This window comes from Molossus molossus, unplaced genomic scaffold (assembly GCF_014108415.1).
Source record: "Molossus molossus isolate mMolMol1 unplaced genomic scaffold, mMolMol1.p scaffold_m16_p_16, whole genome shotgun sequence".
Lineage (NCBI taxonomy): Eukaryota > Metazoa > Chordata > Mammalia > Chiroptera > Molossidae > Molossus > Molossus molossus.
Window position 1 is genome coordinate 68,770,408 of NW_023425351.1, and position 20,456 is coordinate 68,790,863.

The window sequence follows — 20,456 nt, forward strand, 5'->3', positions numbered from 1 at the left end:
ACACGAACACCCGCACCCTAACACTTCAGCGCAGGCAAGCATGTATACTCCCTTTGTTGTTGATAATAACGATAACAACAGACATTTACTGAGCGTTTATTATGTTCCAGCAACTCTTCAAAGCTTTTTACGTCCTTACTTTATTTTTTATTTTTTTATAAATTTTATTTATTTATTTATTTATTTATTTATTTATTTATTTATTTATTTTTATCCTCACCCGAGGACATTTTTCCATTTTTTGTACAGATAGAGTGGGAGGGAGAGAGAGGAAGGGAGAGAAACATCGACGTGAAGGGACACATCGAGTGGCTGCCACCCGCACGACCAACCAGGACCGGGGACAAACTGCAACCGAAGTATGCGCCCTCAGCGGGAACCGAACCCGGGTCTCTCCGGACCGCAGGCCGACGCTCTAACCGCTGAGCCAAACTGGCCAGGGCCGTCCTTACTTTATTTTGATTCACACCATTCTTAGGGGAGGTAGGCATTCTTCTGTCCTTGCCATTTTATGGGTGGAGAAACTGAGTCACAGAGGAGTTAATTAACTTGCTCTAGGGCTCTCAACTGGAAAATGATGGAGCCAGAACTCAAAGCCTGGCAGGCTGGTCCCAGAGCCCACGGCCAGAGTGTCTGAATCCTCCCCCACATGCACACGGACATGGTGAGAGCCAACTCAACCAGCCGGCTGCAAATCACAGCCAACTCTCTGCAAGAGGTTGTTGCTCTTTTTTTAAAAAAAATGTGTTTATTGACTTTTTAGAGAGAGAGAGTAACATTGATGTGAGAGAGGAACATCCATTGGCTGCCTCCTGCACGCCCCCTACTGGGGATCGAGCCTGCAGCCCGGGCATGTGTCCTGACCGGGAATCGAACCAGGACCTCTCAGTCTATGGGACGATGTTCAATCCACTGAGCCACGCCGGCTGGGCAAGGTTGTCACTCTTATTAGAAAGAAGTCGAGGCTACACCTTGGAGATCACAATGAGTCCCTCTCCATCTCTGAGGCCCCCACGCACCCTTGAATCACCTGTGGATTGAAATCACAGAGCCCGACGTAAACAGGAAGGAAGGCCGTGCCCGAGAGTCAGAGAGTTAACTGAATCTCTCGTGTGAAATTGTCACACTGAGTGTGTCTATTCTTTTTTTATATCCTCACCCAAGGATATTTTTCCATTTATTTTCAGACAGAGTGGGAGGGAGAGACAGAGGGAGAGAAACGTTGACGTGAGAGAGACACATCAGTCTCCCACATGACGCTGGCCAGGGCCAGGGACAAACTGCAACGGAGGCGGAGGGAAGGGCACGCGGTGGGTGTGTGACGAGATCTGTCTGGGGGATGCAGCCATGCCCGAGGCCAAGGGGTCGGGACCTGAGAGGGAGTGAAGGCCAGGGCAGCAGGCCCGGGGGAGGGCGTCGTCCAGCTTCCCCAGGTTTCTCTCCTGGTGCTGAGGATGGGGTCGGCTGTGTGAGCAGAGCCGTAAGGGATGAGGCCCCGGCTCGGGAGCCCGGTGAGGAAGCCTCCGTAGCAATTCAAGGCAACACCGAGGGAGTGCAGTGGGGACACAGAGGAGCCGAGAGGGTGTGAGCCACAGCCTGCGGGGACGCCAGTGCGAGGAGGGGCGTCCGGATGGCCTGGGACAGCTGGGCTGGAGGCGCAGGTGCTGAGCGCCAGGCACTGGACCGGAGCAGGTGCGGTGGGCAGCGGCGAGGTGTGCGTGCTGGCTGGGAGCGGGGGGACCAGCTGGTAACCGGATTAGAGATGAGCAGAAGCTGGAGGGGTCTGAGCTGGAGATCAAGGTACAAGAGTCACCGTGCTCAGGTGTCTGTTACAGCTGACAGAGGACGAGCCCATCCACGAAGAGGGCTGAGACCAGGGTCCGAGGAGCCCCCGCATATCTGCGGGCAGGGAAGAGGAGGGGCGGGGCAGGAGCGCTTGGCCCCCTGCGCTGGCAGGTGCCCACAGCGGCCCTCTTTCCTTCTCCAGGCCCGCGGTGCCCGCTGCCCTTCAACGTGTCTCGGGGGGCCGGCGGAGTGATCCTGTGTGAGCCCGCCTCGGGCCCCGGGGGCGCCGTCCAGCGGTGCCGGCTGCTGTGCCGCCAGGGCTACCGGAGCGCGTTCCCGCCGGGGCCGCTGCTGTGCAGCCCGGAGAGGAGACGCTGGCTGTCGCAGCCGCCTCAGCCCCAGGCCTGCCGGCGTGAGTGGCCTCGCGAACGTCCGCCCTGGCGTTTCCCCCTCCGCGAGCCTGCGCGGGAGCCGGCATCGGGCAGGAGGGCGGGCTGCGGGCATGTCTAGGAGTCGAAGGGCTCCGCAGCCCCTCTGTGGCCTCCGCGGACCAGCGGGCCCTGGGAGCACTGCCGTCACTTCAGGCTCTGCGGGGACGCTGGGTGCAGGGCTGCGGCCAGCGGGGGGAAGCCGGGACCCTGGGTGCAGGGCTGCGGCCAGCAGGGGGAGCGGGGACCCTGGGTGCAGGGCTGCGGCCAGCAGGGGGGAGCTGGGGAGCTGGGTGCAGGGCTGCGGCCAGCAGGGGGAGCGGGGACCCTGGGTGCAGGGCTGCGGCCAGCAGGGGGAGCGGGGACCCTGGGCGCAGGGCTGCGGCCAGCAGGGAGGGGGGAGCCCCACGGCCTGATCGGTAACCATGTGCGGACAAGCGCTGCTTGTTCACCTCCAAGTGCAGCTCAGTCCACCTGGAGCCCAGGGCTGATGCCTGGCGCAGCTGTGGCCGGTGCCCTATTTGAATGCAGGTCAAGCTCCTGTCTGCCCGCCTAGTGACCCCACTTTCACAGGCACCTAGCTGTGAGGCAGCACGGGGCTCTGACCCGCTGGCCTGGCAAAGGCTGGCTGGTTACTCGGGCGGGCGGGCGGGCGGGTGTGCTGAGCCCGTCACTGGGCCCTCCCAGGGCAGTGGAAGGGCTGTCCCGGATTCAGCCCTGATCCTGGGACTGTCACAAGCCTCCAGATCGTCAGAGGACAGCACTGGTTGCAAAGCACTCTGGGATAGATCATGCTATCCAGAAAAAGTTGAAAATGAGACGTGGACAAATATGTGGACTGTCAGCACTGACCATGACAAATGGCCTAAGCTGAAATCAAGACCTGGCTGGACCCAGAGCGGGGACTTGGGAGGAGAGAGGCCGGGCACTCGGAAGCCGGAGGCAGGGCCGCCGTGTCCCGTGTGCAGGGTGTGTGCACCCTTGTGCTCCGAGCCAGCGAGGAGCGCAGCGCGCCCAGCACGTAGGCTGTGGTGTCCACTCTGAGCTGGCAAAACCACGCGGAGCTGCCCTGACCGGATGCACATAGCGTGGGCGCCCCTCCAGGAGGGGTGTCAGGGACCCCAAAATGCAAAGTGGCCTGGTGTCGGGGTGAGGCAGGACTGCAGTGGCGGCACTAAGCTAGGAAGTGTGCAGGCTCTGAGGAGGGCCCTGCAGAAGGGCAGCGCGGGCATGTCCCAGACTATGTTTGCAGAGAAAACAAAGCCAGAGGCTGGGAAAGGCTCCCCAGGTCTGTCACGGCCTCTGCTGACCCCGGACATGTCCCTGCAGGGCTGCAGCTGTGGCAGACCCTGCAGACGCGGGCACAGTTCCAGCTCCGGCTGCCCCCCGGCAAGGTGTGCAGCGCTGACTACGCGGGCTTGCTGGGGGCCTTCCAGGTCTTCATCCTCGACGAGCTCACAGCCCGCGGCTTCTGCCAGATCCAGGTGCGTGCCTGCCTTCCCCGTGGGAGCTCGGACTGAGCGCAGGGTCACGGGTTCAGAGAACCTCAGGGCTCAGCGACCCTGCAGTTCAACCCTCACTCGTTTCGTTAGCCGGCCCACCGAGGCCCAGAATGAGCAAGGAATCCGGCCAAGGCCAAACCCATCTCCTCACTGGCTGTTCTTTTTTTTTTTCTTTATTGATTTTAGAGCGAGAAGAAGGGGGAGGGAGGGAGAGAGAAACATCTATGAGAGAGAACATCGATTGACTGCCTCCTGCATGCCCCCCACTGGGGATCGGGCCCACAACCTGGGCGTGTGCCCTGACTAGGAATCGAACCAGCGACCTCTTGGTGCAGGGTCGACACTCAACCACTGAGCCACGCCGGCCGGGCTGGCCATTCATGCTCCATGAAGGTATCGCAGCAGGCATGTGCCAAGCTGCTGTGTGCCAGGCACTGTGCAGCCCTGGTCATGCAGTTGCTCAGGCCGTCTCCACCGTGACCCTATTATTGCTGGTCAGTAGATGGCGGAGTGAAGACCAGAGGGTTAAACAAGTGCCCGGAGTCACACAGCTGGGAAGTGGCAGGGCCTTGCTGGCTGCAGTGAGGGAGAGCTGTGACCCCCGAGGAGGACGGCCCCCTCTGGGCAGAGCCTGGGGCCATGGGAAGGCTGAGAGGCCATGACCCGGTCCCTGAACCACCGGCACAGATGCGTTTCTTAGCTCTGCGAGGGGTCACCATGCGACCTCCCTGGAAGAAAGTTGGCTCATGCAGGCTGGAAAGACGGAGAACCCAAAACAATGAACATCAGACTTTTCAGGCGTCTAACTGGCGAGGGTGATTTGAAGCCATGAGAATTCAGAGGGAGTCTTTAGAAGTCACTCAGTTCAGTAAGTTCGTGTGTTGCCCAAAGTGTGCCAACTCCTGAGAGCAGCTCATTTTTAGCTCCCGATGCTGAGAATTTTGCAGAACACCTATTTTCGCAAAACCAAATAGAGTATTGATTCTAAAACAAATAGAAACATGTACTGTTCCCTTTGCTCCAAAAAAAATGCGCGTGACCACAGTCTCAGCTATGCCTGTTACTTACTGGGCACCAGCTGGGTTGCTGGTACCATGTGAGACCTTGCACGTTCCTCATCTCCAGTGACTTCAGCGCCGCCAGTGGGTACCGTTGCCCTCCGTTTATCACCACGTTAACTGGAGCCCATAGACAGTGGTCGCCCAAGACTGCGTGTTGCTCAGGAAGCCCAGGTCCGTCGGGGCTCTCATCACACCAGATACGAAGCAGAAGGACCTGGGCCACACTGGGGAGACAGAGGGTGGTGTAGCAGGTCATGCCCGTGGGGAAAGGGAACCTCGGGAGGGGAAGGTTTAGGCTTGAGGGCTGGGTGTACACACGGTACTGCCATCTACTGAGATGACACAGTTGACCCTCGCACAATGAGGGGTGAGATAGTCCCGAATCCCCAGACCTGTGAGGGGTCCCTGCTGGAGACGGGGTCAGAGGGCAGCCTGGGCAGAGGCTAGTGGTGGGGCTTCCCGGGGAAGGTGTCAGGCAGGAGCGGGTGTCCTTCGGAGGTCAGTGATGGTACACGAGCTTCAGGGTAGATCTGGTCCAAATCCTGGTTCCACTTCCTACCTGCGTGACCTGGGGCTTGAGCCGCACAGCAGCCCTGAGCCGTGAGGCCCGTCGCCCCTCCGGGGGTCGGATTACGTGAGGTAACTCGTGCCTCCGAACTCCTTGCTCGTTACAGTGTGCAGAGAGGGCCAGTCCCGGGTTCTGGGGTAGCAGTCCCAGCTCCCCTTTGTTGGCTGTGTGTCCGTGGGCAGTTCCTCTGTCTCTCTGAGGCGGATTCCGCATCTGCAATGGGCTGTAACGTCGTCCCGACTCCGTACGTTTGTCTGGGAGACTAAGCTGGCCCGTATGTTCAGAACACTGCGCACGGGTCTAACTCGTGGAGAACGTTAAAGGTGTACCGTGCCGCCGCCTCAGGATGCGCAATCCCGGCACGGGGCAGGGGCCATCCAGTGACAGCACGGACACCATGTCCACATCCTCACCTCCTCCGGGCTGTGCTGTGGTACGGCTCACAGATCATGCTCGGTGCCAGCCTGTGGCCTGGCATGGCACGCGGATGGTGTCCTGAGACACAGGCTGCCCCCACAGAACTGTACCCCAGGTGCCCCGATTCTCCGTCACCTCTGGACCCCCCAGCTTGGGTGAGCTAACATCCCCTGGGGTTGGACATAGCAGCTCTTGGACTGTTACCCTTTGCAAGAGTGTGACGGGAGGAGGCAGGGTGAGCTGATGTTGAGCCCCGGCCCTATGCCCAGCAGTGTCCTTGGGCCGACCAGCCCCCTCGTCACCCCTCCCCCTGCCCTGAAGGAGCCTCTGAGTCATGGCAGTCAGTGGGCACTGCGGGCGGCCATGCCGGGCGGGGGAGAAGCCAGGCGGTGTGGCCGAAACGGGGGGGGGGGGGGGGGGGGGGAGGGGGCGTGGATGCGGTGGCCTTTGAGGAAGCGCCCCCGATGATTGGTGTGTCCTTCCCGCTGGGCGCACACACCACGGGACGTGGTGGAGCTGGCTGAGGTGGTTTCACTGGGGGAAGGAATTAGGAGCGTTGGGGCTTTGTGCAGTGGGTCTTACTCCACTTGCGTCTGTGAACTGTGTGACCAAGGCAGGTCCCCCGACTTCTCGGAAGCTCGTGTTTCCAGATGGGGTCAAGGGATTCATACTGCTCCCCCCCCCCCACCGAGAATCGCAGGGAGGATGACAGGAAGTAACGGTTGATTCTCAAACTGGCCCCTCCATGGATGGCACAGGGAGACCGGAGGAAGAGACCCGTCCAGAGGGGGAGGTGGCAGGTTTGAGGAGCAGGGGGCTCAGGTCCAGGCTCGTCATGGGCACTGAGGGGTGAGCGGATCTCCGCACCACCCACAGGAGCCCGCAGTGGGGTCCGGTCATGTTCACCTCCAGGCCGCATCCTTGAGACGGCTCCCTGTGCGGGAGAGGTGGGCAGAGAGCACATTGCTAGGTCGGAGGAGGGAGGAGGAGCCTCCGATGGCCTGGGTCCACCCGCAGGTGACCCTGCAGGCACGCCCTCGGGTCCCCTCCTCCAGCAGTCACCTAGAGCCATGCCGGGGACTGCTGTGGGCTCCCCAGAGCTGGCTCCCTGCTCTGTGTGCTTGAACTGAAGGCATCGTCTCCGTAGGTGAAGACTTTTGGGACCCCCGTGTCCATCCCTGTCTGTGACGACTCCGCGGTGCAGGTGGCATGTCTGACCCGGGAGCGTCTAGGCGTGAATGTCACGTGGCAGCTGTTGCTGGAGGACGTCCCCCCCGCCTCTCTCCCTGATCTGCACCACGTTGGTATGTTTCCCCACCTCGCTGCCTTGGAGAAGCAACGCAGAGCCCCCGACTCAGGTTCCTCTGCCGCCCAGTGGGGCTGGTGAAGCCGGGGTGCCCTCCTGTGAGTCTGCCGCGGGAAGGATCGATCTGGCCCTCGGGGATGTGAAAATCAATAGCTTTCTGGCCCTAGAGTTTAATAACCCCACCTGACTGTGTCCGTGAACGCTTTCCAGTTCTTCGCTTGGTTTTCTGGGCACAGAGAGGGGACGTAGGTGTGAAGAAAGGGTCAGGGGTGGGCGAGGGAGTCTCTGTTGGTTGTAAGTCACGTCCTGCCCGCTTCAGATGATACCACTTCTCAGACCACTCCCCCGTCTAAACCCTCTGCTCTGCTCCCTCGAGCAGGCGGCCAGAGTAAGGAAGAGTGAGGGCAGGCGGGCGCGAGGAGAAGCCACGTGCCCTTTATGACAGCCGAGGGTCGGGCTGGCTGGACCTCTGTTCTTTTTTTTTTATCCTCACCCGAGGACATTTTTCGATATTTTGTTCAGATAGAGTGAGAGGGAGAGAGAGAGAGAGAAACATCGACGTGAAAGGGACACATCAAGTGGCTGCCACCTGCACGACCAACCAGGGTCGGGGACAAACTGCAACCGAGGCACATGCCCTTAGCGGGAACCGAACCTGGGTCTCTAGGGACTGCAGGCCGACGCTCTAACTGCTGAGCCAGACCGGCCAGGGCTGGACCTCTGTTCTGTGAGGGGGCCTTCTGGAAGAGGTGGCCGGGTATCACCAGAAGGCGACGGGATCTCTGCTGTTCTCCAGTCCAAGAGTTCCCACCCCCAGCATTACGAAGGAAGGGTCCCTGTCGCCCCCTCAGGCGGCCTGGGTGCTTGGGCTATGTCTGAGGCTGCAGAGGATACGCCGCTGACTCCCAGCGTCAGCGATGACCGTGGTTTCAGGCCTTGGGCTGGCTTTGCGGGAGCCCGTTGTGAATAAGGGCTCGTCGCTGGGTCCCTCGGTCCCTCCCAGCTCCAGATGCGGGCTCGTCTTCCTTCCTGGGAAACCCTCGCAGTTCGACAGCGGGAGGCCTCTGGACACGGGGCGGAGGGCTTCACTGCCTCCTGGAGGCTCTGTCTCCTGCTGTGTGGCGCCTTCACACATTCCCTCCCATAATCCTCCCCAACGGCGACAGAGGCGTTGCCATTTTGCAGATGGGGAAACTGAGGCTCAGAGACGGTGGCATGCCAAGTTTATCCAGACAGGGCAGCTTGGAGCAGGCTGGAGTGATGACATCCTGCACCAGCGAGGTCACGTGGATGTGCAGGGAGGGCAGGGGCCACACACCTGCTGTGCTCTGACTTCCGTGTGACCTTGGCCAGTCAGTTCTCTTCTCTGGGCCTCAGGGTCTCCTGTTTACCACGAAGCACTGGGTGATGCCTTGTCTCCTTTGGGCTGCCCTGGGCGGCTCTGCCCCGGGACCCTCCCTGGCCCTTTCCGAGAACAGTGGAGGACACGCCTGCCTCACCCTGTGTCTTACAGAGGACGCCTTAGTGGGCCAGGATCTCGCCGGGCGCTTCGCAGATCTGATTCAAAGCGGAGCGTTGCAGCTTCGTCTGGATTCCAAGCTGTTCCCGGCGGACACCTCCATTCGCTTCCTGCAAGGGGACAGCTGGGGCGCCTCTCCCAGGACACGCTATGGGTGTTTGGAAGGCTTCCACCCAGTCTCGGCGCCCCGCAACGCCAGTCAGGACCCACTTGGGTGCGGTAGGTCCCCCCCTCCCCTGGACGGCTCTCTGAGGCTGTGAGGCTGCGGGAGAGGCCACCGGAGCTCGGAGACAGTGGACGTACACGTGGAGACTCCTTCCTTTCTATAGTCAGATGACGCTCAACCCTCCACGGTGTGTGGGCAGATAGCGGTCCCCCATTAGGTGGCAGCCGAAACTAGAGGCAGAGATGACAGGTCCGGAGGAAGAACCCCAAGGGCTAAAGTTATCCTCTCCCCTGGGTTCGTGCCGAGAGCTCGAACCCTGAACCCTGGGTTCTGGGCTGAGCTCCGTGTGGCCAAGGCTCATGTCTACCCTCTGTGCTCCGCGACATTTCTTAGTCGGGGCTGCAGCAGCACCGCATCCCCAAAGGGCCTCCAGTAGGCCAGCACTGCCCGCCCAGGGCTAACAACAGGGCGGCGGCTGGGCGCCCTCCTGCAGAGGCCGCACTTGGCTGGCGTTGAGAGGTTGCCCACGTTACTTGGCTCGTGGCTCCCTTCCTTGATTTTTTTTTTTTAAATCCTCAGCCGAGGACATTTTTTTCTATTTATCTTCAGACAGAGTGGGAGGGAGGGAGAGAGAATGAGCGAGAGAGAGACATTAATTAAGAGAGACACACTGACCAGTTGCCTCCCACACGACCCCGACCAGGCCCAGGGACCGAACTTCATCCGAGGTGCGTGCCCTTGACTGGAATCAAACCCAAGACTCATTGGTCTGCGGGCCAACGCTCTGACCGCTGAGCCAAACTGGCCAGGGCCCCTTCTTGGTTGCCAAACCCTGCGGTGTGTCAGCTCCCCACCCTTCTTCTGTGGGCGCAGCTGCCTGGGACCCTGTCTTTCATTTCTGAGGACTCTGTGGTCAAAAACAGCTGGATGACCCCGGACACCTCCCTATTTTAAGATCAGTTGATTAGTGACCTTAGTTCTATCTGCAACCTGGCTTTCCCTTTGCCACGGAACCTATCATAGTCTGGGTCCTGGGGGTTAGGACGTGGTCATCCTTGGGGGCCACTGTTCTGTCTACTGCTGAAACTCGCAGCGTCTCCTGATGAGAAGCCTACCTCCCACATGGCTGGAGACACGTGCACTTTCTCTGAGCCAAAGAAGGAGATGTCTGTTGGCTGTTTGTTTGTATTGGTCGCAGCACAAAAGCTACAGGGCCTTTCCTTTCATGAACGCCGTGCCCAGTTCTCAACTCCACGCCCAGTTCTCAACTCCACGCCCACCTGAAGCTGCTGCTAACTCTTAACCCAGGAGCCAGAAACAAGTGCTCTGCATGGACATCTGCGCAGGCTTTGGCCATTCAAGTACACCTTCACAGAGATGTAACTCTCACAACCCCCGCGGCTGCGGCGTCCCCATTTGACAGACGGAGAGGTGGAGACTCCCACGAAATGAGATCATGGGCCTGTAGAGCCTAGAGCAGGGCTGACTCAAAGTGGGGCTCAGGTTCCCGAAACCAGTGGTCTGTGGGTGAGTAACCCAGGTCCTCTGGGACCAGACCTCAGGATCCTTGCACTCACCAGGGCGGCCCAGGCACAGACCCAGAAACGGCAGCAGCAGTGAGTGGCACCACCTACGGGGTGGGCAAGACAGAGTCCCAGCGATAAAGGTGTTGAGAGCACCTGCTGCCGTGTCCCCAGACTTTCACGAAGCCTGGGCCCCACTGCCGTACTCTGAACCAGGAGGGGTGTGTGGGTGGCCAGAACCTGCTTTACAGTCACGCTGTTGTGCGGATACGGGGTCTGGGAGCCCCACTCTGAGGCTCCCTCACTCAGGTGCGCCCTCTGCAGAGCGGAGCCAACAGGTGGAGCAGTAGGACGCGGAGGAGAGGGGACTAGTTAAAGGCCAGGTCAGAGAACCTGTTCTACCTCTGTGCCTGGAAGCAAGTCCCGTTCCCTGGGGGTGCTGTTGGGGGAGCCGGCTGCGGGGTGGGGGTGGGGGTGGTAGGCGCCCATTTCCTGTAAAATGAAGGGCCTGGACTGGAAACCTGACCCTCAGCTTCCTTCCAAGGAACTGGGTTTTCAGATTATCCTTTCCTGCCCCCCAGATGGGCGGCCCAGCTCCACAGGGAGGGGACAGGGGCGCATCTTTGCAGAAGGGACACCTGCGTGTGTAACCAGTCAGAGCCTGGCAGGGGGCAGGCTGCAGAGAGCGAGGGGCCCGCGGGAACCCGAGGAAGGGACTGGAGGCAGGCTGTCCCCGAGCTACACTAACTAGCTCCGGAGCAGGAACAGGCGAACTTTATCTGTCAAGGGCCAGGTGGCAACTTTCTCGGGTTCTGCACATTGTATGGTTTTTGTCTCGATGATGCAGCTCGTCCGTGGCAGGGAGAGAAACGTGCTGTGTTCCAATAAAACTTTATTTGTCCCAGGGGCTGGGGCTGTAGTGTGTGTGGATCTGAGCTCTGCGTAAACCTACATTCTGTTTCCGAACTTCGGCAGTGTTGACCGACCCACAGTGAGTTGTCAGTCACACCCTTCAGCCCCGCCCCCTTACTCCAAGTGGTTGGAAAGATCCGGAATAGAACCCACAAAAGCGGCATGGGAAGCCCTGGCTTGTTTCCAGTATCAACAGTATGATAATATCTATTTGTTCCTGAGCTTCCGACATGTGCTGGGCCGACTAGCCCTGGGCTGGGTTGGAGTCAGGTGCTATTCACCCCGTGCTGCGGTGGACATCGCCAGGGGGGCGGTTACGAGTGTCAGGGAACTGCCCGTTGCAGGCAGGAGGGCCTGGCTTCAGGTCCCGGCTCCAACACCTCCTACACATGGGATCTGGGGACATTGCTTCTTCCGAGGCCCAATCTGAAAAGTAGGGCTGACGAAGCCTGTCTCGCAGGGGTTGTCGCCGGGATGGCTGAGTGAGCCAGGCCGAGCACGCCCTCACAGCGCCGTCCCAGCAGAGGCTCTGTGGTCCCTAGGCTGTGCCGAGGGCTATGCCCAGCTGTGTCTGACACCAAGTTCTCCGCCCTGTCCTCTGCATCACACGTCTCCTCCCCCACCAGGGGTCCGTGAAACCCACCCGCAACCCTGTTCCTGTTCTTGTCGACTTTTCCCTTCGGAGCACGTCTGGGGCCCAGCTGCGCGGCCGCAAGTGGAGCGCTGGCCTGGGGAGACGAGGCAGGGCTGCTGTGACTCTCGGGGGCGAGTCTGGGCGATCCCCTCGGTGCAGTGAGCATGTCCACCCCCGGGGCCCTGGCAGGCGTGGCAGCCTTTCTCCAGGGCCTGTGTTTGCGGCCCAGTGGGGTCAGTGATGCTCACCTTCTTGCCTCGAGGTCAGCTGTGGTTTTTCCTGGGAGCACCTGCCGGCGACCTTCCTGCCAGCTTGGTCCACTAAGGACAATTCTAGAGGAATTGTGTGACTTTTCCATTTTCTATTCTGGACAACATTAAATGTTACTCATTCACTATAGGTTCTTATAACAGAGCTAGTTCTCTAGGAAATTTTTCTGAAGTGATATTCCTTCCTTCCTCCCTCCCTCCCTCCCTCCCTCCCTCCCTTCCTTCCTTCCTTCCTTCCTTCCTTCCTTCCTTCCTTCCTTCCTCCATGCATACCTTCATCCTTCTAGCCATCCATCCATCTATCCATCCATCCATCCATCCACCCACCCATCTACCCATCCCTTCCTTCCTTCCTTCCTTCCTTCCTTCCTTCCTTCCTTCCAACAATCCATCCACCCATCCACCCACCCACCCATCTATCCTTCCTTCCTTCCTTCCTTCCTTCCTTCCTTCCTTCCTTCCTTCCTTCCTTCCTTCCTTCCTTCCAGGCTTTCACAATATAATTCTGCGTCGAGCCCCGTATTCCGTCCTCAGGGAGGCAGTCATAGCTGTCCTTTAAGGAACTGGCAGTGTCCGGGAGAGGAGAGGGAGGGGCCGCAGTGTCATGTGAGAAAGCTCTCCCACCCGGTCGGGCAGCCAGTGGAGGCTGGCGGGGAGCAGAGGCTGACTCGGGTCTTGAGCAGTGAGTCACAACTGCTGTTGACAAGAGCGGACGAGGAAGGGTGGCAGGTGTGCATTTGCACACACCCCTGTGCCCAGGACGCCGCAGCCTCCCAGGATGGGGAGGAGCCCGAGAGCAGGGTGGCACAGAGTGGCGTGGCACAGAGTGGCGTGTGGCTTGTGTATCTGGGGAATGAGGCGTGTGGGGAATGGGGCAGGACATGGGGTCAGAGCGACAGGCAGGGACCAGAGTGGGAGAGGCCAGGAGACATGCAGAGGTTCATACGACCAGGGAAGAACTAAGCGGCATGGCGTTGGCTGAGGCAGGCTGGGGGGCGAAGGACCTCTGCGTCCTCACAGGCACGTCTCTGCAGCTGACACCTGGCCGTCTCTGGTGCGGGCCTGTGGGCCAAAGCATTGGGAAACTCATCAACTCCACAGGCCGCTCGTCTCATTCATGGAGGAGGGAGCTGAGGCCGAAGGGCTTTTGACGATTTTCACGGAGGGAGTTAACTGAAGGATGAGTGTCCAGCTGGTGCCGAGGACCCGCAGGTCTTCGAGGGGACCCAGCTGCCGAGAGAAGGCTGATGGTCACCCAGCCACCGTCTCATTCTGACTCCCACGGGGTTCCTTTGCTGGAGGAGACGGCCGCTGTCAGCCATGGAGAGAAACAGAGTGCCTTCCCCGGGCCCCTCCAGAGGCCACCACGCCGAGCCGGCAGCCCCCCACCGCGCCTGGGGTTGGGGGACAGGCGGCTCAGGCGGCTGGAAAGGTTTTGTTTTCCTTTAGCGTGACTGTGGGGACCACTTGAGAAAACAGTCACAGCCCTGGGGTGACGATACTAGAGATGATCAACAACCTGACTCATAGGAGGAATGAAACTCCACTCTCTGAGCGAGGCTATTAATTGCTCGGGCGGACCGGAAAACACGCCGCGCAGTTTCCAGGACGTGTCTGAGTTTCTGATTTACTCAGAAGTGCTGGTAGCGAGACCTAGCAGCGCTGGGAGGTGTCAGCCACACAGCTCCCCTCGAGCACCTCCCATGTGTCGGCCTGCTGCGCCGTCAGGGGCGCTGGGTGCCTTGACGGATGGAGCAAGGCATTGGGGTGGAGGGGCTGGGGCTCACGTCCAAAGTCATTTAGGTATTGGGGAGAGGAACCTGACCCAACCTGCCTGACCCACGCTGCACTGCACGTCCTCAACTACGGGGAATGTTCCCACAGTGACTTGCCGTCTGACGTCATCTTTCAAGTTGCTCCCTGTGTCTCCTGTGCTTCACCTCTGTAGTCAGCTTTGTCTGACTTTTCCTCTTCCCTTTCCTTGAGTAATCCAGACTCGTTGCTGCCTCGGGAGGTTTTCACTTGCCCAGAATCCTCCTCTCCTAGACCTTTGCCCGGGGTACTTGTCATCATTCAAGTCTCAAGCGTCCCCTCTCAGAGGGGCCTCATCCCTCGGGTCCCCCCTCCCTGGAAGTCTGGCGCCTCCCGGAGAGAGGAACTTCCTGCCGTCTTCACAGCTTGTCCCTGGCGCTCAGCCTGACGCGCAGGCCCCAGTGCACGCGGGCTCGGCGAGGGTCCTGTACGGACTCGGGGTCACTGCAGGCTGTGAGGCTGTCGCTGTGGAGCAGGGTCTGGTCTTTAACAACACCCCTCTGTTTGCTTTTCCTAGTTGAGTGTCCTGAAGGAAGCTACTTTCAGGAGGAGCAGTGTGCTCCCTGTCCCGTTGGATTCTACCAAGAGCGGGCGGGGAGCTTGGCCTGTGCCCCGTGTCCTGTGGGCAGGACGACCATCTCCGCTGGAGCCTTCAGTCAGACTCACTGTAAGTCCTTCCGGGCCCTGCAGTGGAGACGCAGCAGGGGGTCTCCACCTTGGCACGGTTGACATTTGGGGCAGACGACTCTTCATGTTGGGGGCTGTCCCGTGTATGGCAGGATGTGTATTTAGCAGTGCCACGGGCCCTCACTTGCTAGATGGTAGTGGTGTCCCCTCATCCCACCAAGTGGTGACCACCAAACATGTCTCCAGACATTGTCTAGTGCCTTGATGGGGAACAACATTTCCCACCGTTGACAAGCGCCGAGTACGAGCACCGTAATCCACGGGGCGCCACCTTGGAATGCCCGTGCCGGCCAGCACGTAGGCCAGGCTTTTGCCTGTGTGGTCTCGGGCATCCTCCCAGCCCCTTCCAGGTAAACAGCATGAGCCGGACGCTCCCTGATAGGAAGGCTGGGACTCAGAGAAGTACTTCAGCCAAAGCCACACTGGCCTTTGATCTGGTATTGATTCCGAAACTTCTGTTTTTCATGTCAACCTTATCAGATCGAGGAGGGGAGGATGTTTTCCACCTACAGGCATCACAGAGCGTAGCTCATGTGCCCTTTGCCCTGTGCCTGGGCGGGGGCCGTGTGCACGCATGGCCTTCCCGAAAGTCACGTGAATTTCTCTTGGCCTCCTTTCTCACCAACCACCTGGTGCTGCTGGGTCCCCCGCTGAGGGCTCGGCGCCTGGCTGTGTGTTTTTCACGTCAGCCTGAAGTTGTGTCCGCAAGAGGGAAGCTGTGATTGCTTATCATCTGAGTAGTGGGGGACTGAGGACAGTTCATTGGAAGGGATGGAGTCCCCTTCTCTGACTGAGGCAGTGTCTCTGGTCCGGAGAGCAGTTGAAATAGGTGACGGTTCCAAGAAGGGGCGAGAAATGTTCTAGGCCAGGGCTCTGCCATTCCTCCTGCAGAGGACACACTGCAGCCAGTGCAGAGGCCTTGGCCCCCGAGTGTCACCCTCACTGGTCTGGGGCGACTGGAAGGGCTGTCACACTGCCAGAGGGACACTCTCTCGCAAGGGGACCAGCGTCAGGTGCTGACCCTTGTTAATGGAGAGAGTGCTACCAAAATACCAGGGACAGGATGAGGCGGAGGCCAGCACAACCAGACCATTTCTGTCCCTGCTCTCTCCTTCTGGTGCTGTCACTCGGGCCAACTCGAGTTCCTTCTCTGAAGGTCACCTTCCTCAGCTACTCAATGAGGCCAGGGCACCTCGTTCATGGGGTGGTTATCAAACACGTCAGATAGTTCAGGCTGCTGCCTGCAGACGTCCGCAGGCCGGGCGGCTCGCACAGCGAGTGCTCACGGCTCGTGGCTGAGGCTGCACGTCCTCGGCGAAGGCCTCCGTCCTGGTCACGTCCCCAGGACCTGGGCGGGCGGACATGCAGGGCGAGAGGTCTTCCCTTGTCAGCAGGGACGCGTTCCGTCATGGGGGTCCCACCTCTGTAACCTCACTTAAACCCCATTACCTCCCCAAGGTCCCATCTCCAAAAGCCATCACTTCGGGGCCCATGGCTTCCACCTGTGAACTTGGGGAGACACAAACATCCGGTCCCTAGCGAGGTGGAACCCATCACGGTGTTTAAGATGAGCAGTGAGCGTTCATTCCCATCCCGCGGTGGGGACGAGCTTTGTTGGAACGTCCACGCAGCAGGGGGGGCTGTCCCCTCGCTGCCCTCTCCCGGACACCTCGAGTCACAGGTTTCAGGGACGGGCCCCCAGGGCCAGGGGTGGAGTCTGTGCTCAGGTCTGTTTATATCTAAGAACTTGCCCGGGACTCACTCAGCCGCCGCTCTGTCTTCGTCTCACCTGGTCTGTTCTTAGATGGGAACCTATTAACGGGAAGCACAGGGCGACACTCTGCCAAGCTTCCCGTGACGCCAGGGGAGTGTATGTCCTTGGATCCCTTTCCTGTTAACATGGCCTTTAGAACTGCAGTCAGTAAGGTCTGTGTGGTAGCTCTCACTTACAAACACTTTGTTTCCTGACCTTGCAGGTCCACTGGACACTTTCTGAGGTTCTGCTGGTAACTGAGCAGCCACTGGTGATTGATTGCTTGATACAATAATTCATGTACAGCATGCATGGCACAGAAAGCATGTTATTTAAAAAGTAGCCTCTGTATCACTTTATAGAACAGGTTGTTGTCAATCAAGGGTTAGTCTTCTAGCTGAATCCTAAGAAATGGAGAATTAGATGTTACCAAGTGTCTGGGCTGCTGCTGCTGAACGTCTTTCACCTGCCTCCCCGCGCTGGAGAACCGGTCAAGGCCTTCCCTTTGCACATTCACTGGGAAATCAAAACAAGTGAAGATCAATTCCCTGTCCTCAAGATGTTTAGAGTCTGAGAGGAAAAGAGAAAATATTTACGGGTTTAAATAGAATGTAGTGTAACCAGTAGTACGATGGATGCGCACCTGGAAGCTACACTGATAACTAGCACTGGTCTTGAGGGACAGGTGGGGATTGGACAGGGGACCAGGCGGAGGGCGGGCTCCTGGGCGGAGGAAGCAGCCTGAGCCCAGGAATGAAGGTATCCGTCTATGGACCCAGCTGGTGCGTACTGATCGGTGGTCCCTTGTGTCCCCGGACCCAATTCTGATGTGTGTGTCAGCGGGATTCCTCGATAAAAACAATCAGCGCTTCCCAGATGCCGGCAGGGTGTCTGAGAATTCAGTTCATTTCTGGCACTGTCTAAACCTGGAGATAGCACCCCATTCCACTGGATGGAGGCTCAGTCCCCCCAGACTGCCCTCCACTCTCTTCAGATGCCAGCAGCGAGCCCAGGCGGTACCCACTGGCCAGCAATCAGAGCTTCCCATGACCCCTCCTTGTTGGATTAGTTCATGAGAAAGGCTCACAGAGCTCAGAAAAACACTTTGCTTCCTGGATCACAGTTTAGTATGAAAGGTTACGACTCAGGAATAGCCAGATGGAAGAGACGCACAGGCAAGGGGTGCAAAGGGCACAGAGCCCCCATACCTTCTCTGATGCCACTCTCCCGAATGTCCGTGTGCACCAGCCGGGAGCTCTCTGAGCCTGTCCTCCTGGGTTTTGTGGAGGCTTCATGACATAAGTGTGAGCGATCACATCATTGACCACTGGCCTTGATCCGCCCCCAGCCCCTCTCCTCTCCCCGAGGTCAGGACTTGGAAGTTCCAACCTCTAGTCGCTGGGCTGGTTCTGGCGGCGATCAGCCCTCATTTGTGAGTGCTGTCCTCAACAAAAAGTACCATGCCGGCTCCCATCCCTTAGGACGTCCCAAAGGTTTTCGGAGCAGGGACGAAGATGGCCTCTTTATTTTTTGTTGTAAATCACAATAGCACAGGGGGAGCCTGCACTGTGTGTCTGACGCTGGACACCGCAGGGAGAAAACCAGGTCAGGACCCCGCCCTCCCGGAGCTCCTGCGGGGGGCAGGGGGCCCCCCGGCAGTGGTCCGTGGTCTGTCATTCCCACGCAGACAGAGTCCTACTCACGCTCTGTGCCGTGCGGAGCGTCGGGGTGATAGGAGAGTGGGTAACGGGGACGTCAGGGACTGGAGGCTTCCCCCGAGGGGAGGGCGGGATGAGGATTGATTGAAAGCTGGTGAGCTGTGAGGAGGAGATGCCCTGAGGACTAGGGAAGCGATGACCAGAAGGACCGGCAGAGCAGAGCCTTGTTTGAGCCCGTGCCGTCTGAGGGGCGGTGGGTATGCATGCGCCGGGCTGCGGAAGGTCAGGCCCGTGTGCGGAATTGAAGTGTGGGGCCAGGTCACAGGGGCCTCGGTGGGCCACCAGGGAGCCTGGACGTCACACCTGGGTCAGGGCGGAGTCACTAGAGAGTTCTGAGCGAGTGTGTGGCTTAGCCCTGTGACTTGGATGTCTGATCAATGACTACGAGCCTGGGAGCCTGGGCCAGGGGGTCCCAGAAGCACCGGTGGTTGACTGCTGTGTCCGTCTCTCGGTTCCAGGTGTCACCGACTGTCAGAGGAATGAGGTGGGCCTGCAGTGTGACCAGGATGGCCAGTACCGAGCCAGCCAGCGGGACAGGGACAGTGGGAAGGCCTTCTGTGTGGATGCCGAGGGGCAGAGGCTGCCGTGGTCGGAAACCGAGGCCCCGCTCACGGACTCCCAGTGTCTGAGTAGGTACAGCCCTTGGCCCGCATGGTGCTGGGGCGATGGTGGTGCCCTGAGGACTCTCTGGAAAGGGGGAGACGTGGGAGATGCGTTGGTCTCCCACCTGTTAGGGTGAGCACTTCAATCCATGTAGACGTTGAAGGAATAGTAGTAGGGTGAACAAATGCAGAGCATCTAGATCCAACAAGTGTTAGTATTTTGCTCTTTGGTTCTCTCTTTTATTTTTAATCATGGGACGGTATGTTTTAGACATCATGAAACCTCACCCCTGAATATCAGTAAATGTATGAGAAATGAATTTTATTTATTTGAATATGTTTTTATTGATTTTTTTAGAGAGCGTGAGAGAAACATGGATGTGAGAGAGAAACATCAATTGGCCGCCTCCTGCACGCCCCCCACTGGGGATCAAACCCACAGCCCGGGCACGTGCCTTGACCCGGAATCGAACAGGATCTCTGTCCATGGGATGACGCTCAATCCACCGAGCCACACCGGCCGGGCGAGAAAGGGATTTTAAACGTCAGTCTGCGGAGGCTTCTTTGTTTTGTGGGCAGCCTGCCTCCAAGAAGCTGGGCAGCATTTCTCCCTGGGGGGGGAGGTGCTGAGGGAAGACTTGAGGGCCGGGCCTGGTGCCACAGTTTCCTTGCTGGGCAGCCCAGAGTGAGGTGCTCACCTCCCTGACCCTCAGCCCCCACAGTGGCCTCCTGCCTGCTCCCCGAGAGCCTGGGAAGGTGGATCCACCCCACGGAGATGGCGCATTCACTGAGCGCTGCTCTCTGCCAGCACAAGGCTCCCTGGGAGCTGACAGATGTCCGCGTGCTGCGGGGGGCGGTGGGGGGGGGGCAGAACTCGCTCGACCCCAGCGGTGCCCTTGGCTGGCTGTGTGGTCTTGGGCCAGGCCCTGGCCTCCAACAGTGTCCTCATCTGTAAAACGGAACGTCAGGGCTGCCGTATGGGGGAGCTGAGTGCGTTGCAGTGATGTGGCTGACGGAGGTAAACATCTTGGTTACCTGAGCAGACTCGGCACTGTGGCCGTGCTCCCTCACCTGCTAACCAGGGACATCTGCAAAGTCCTTTCAGCCGCCTGGCTTCCTAGCCCTGCGCCACCTTCCCGGGGCGCCGCCTTCCACTGCTCGAAGGCCCGGGGCTGACCTGGGCACACCTGGGCTGCCAGGGCCTCTTCGATCTGTGTGAGGAGAGCGAGGGCACCGTGGGCTTGCTGTGTGCCAGCTGCCTGCCAGGCATCTTATCCAGGCTGCCGTGGAAACGCCCCGGTGCCAGGGTAGATATTAGTCCCCGTCATTTGATCAAGGGAGGGGCAGAGTGTCCCAGGGACTTGTCTCTGGCACACCGACCTGCGTGTGTCTGACTCTGCCTCCGCAGTAACCACACCCAAATACGCACACTCGCACACACGGAACATTAGACAGAGCCCTCCTTTGGGGCCAGGACCGTACCTCACTTTCTGTTCTGTTCCAGAGCAGGTGGTGCTTGTCAGAATGAATGGATCGCTCTGGTTCTGAGCTCCTTGGAAGCTGTGTCCTAACGGTCACCAGGGAAGGAGATTCTCCCATCACTTGAATTCCTGCAGCCAGTTTTAAAAACCCTGACACTTAGGCCGGTGCTCTTGCAGGGGCAAAGGCATCCGGCACTTACTGAGTTGTTACTGTGTATCAGGTATTCCATGCCGGGCTGCTTAATCCTTGCAACCAGGAAACTGAGACAGGGGACATCCTAACATCCTTTCAAGTTTTCCTGGCATTGTGATG

At 59.1% G+C, this 20,456-nt stretch overlaps 1 protein-coding gene across 1 annotated transcript in view; it reads left to right on the forward strand.

Annotated features, from left to right (window-relative positions):
- TG (thyroglobulin) overlaps positions 1-20,456 on the forward strand; it is a 183,715-nt gene that overhangs the window by 26,139 nt on the left and 137,120 nt on the right. Inside the window, exons 17-22 of the mRNA XM_036263690.1 lie at positions 1,988-2,197; positions 3,543-3,697; positions 6,909-7,065; positions 8,581-8,805; positions 14,420-14,569; positions 18,519-18,689. Coding sequence (XP_036119583.1) covers positions 1,988-2,197; positions 3,543-3,697; positions 6,909-7,065; positions 8,581-8,805; positions 14,420-14,569; positions 18,519-18,689 — 1,068 coding nt within the window. The remainder of the gene's footprint in view (positions 1-1,987; positions 2,198-3,542; positions 3,698-6,908; positions 7,066-8,580; positions 8,806-14,419; positions 14,570-18,518; positions 18,690-20,456) is intronic.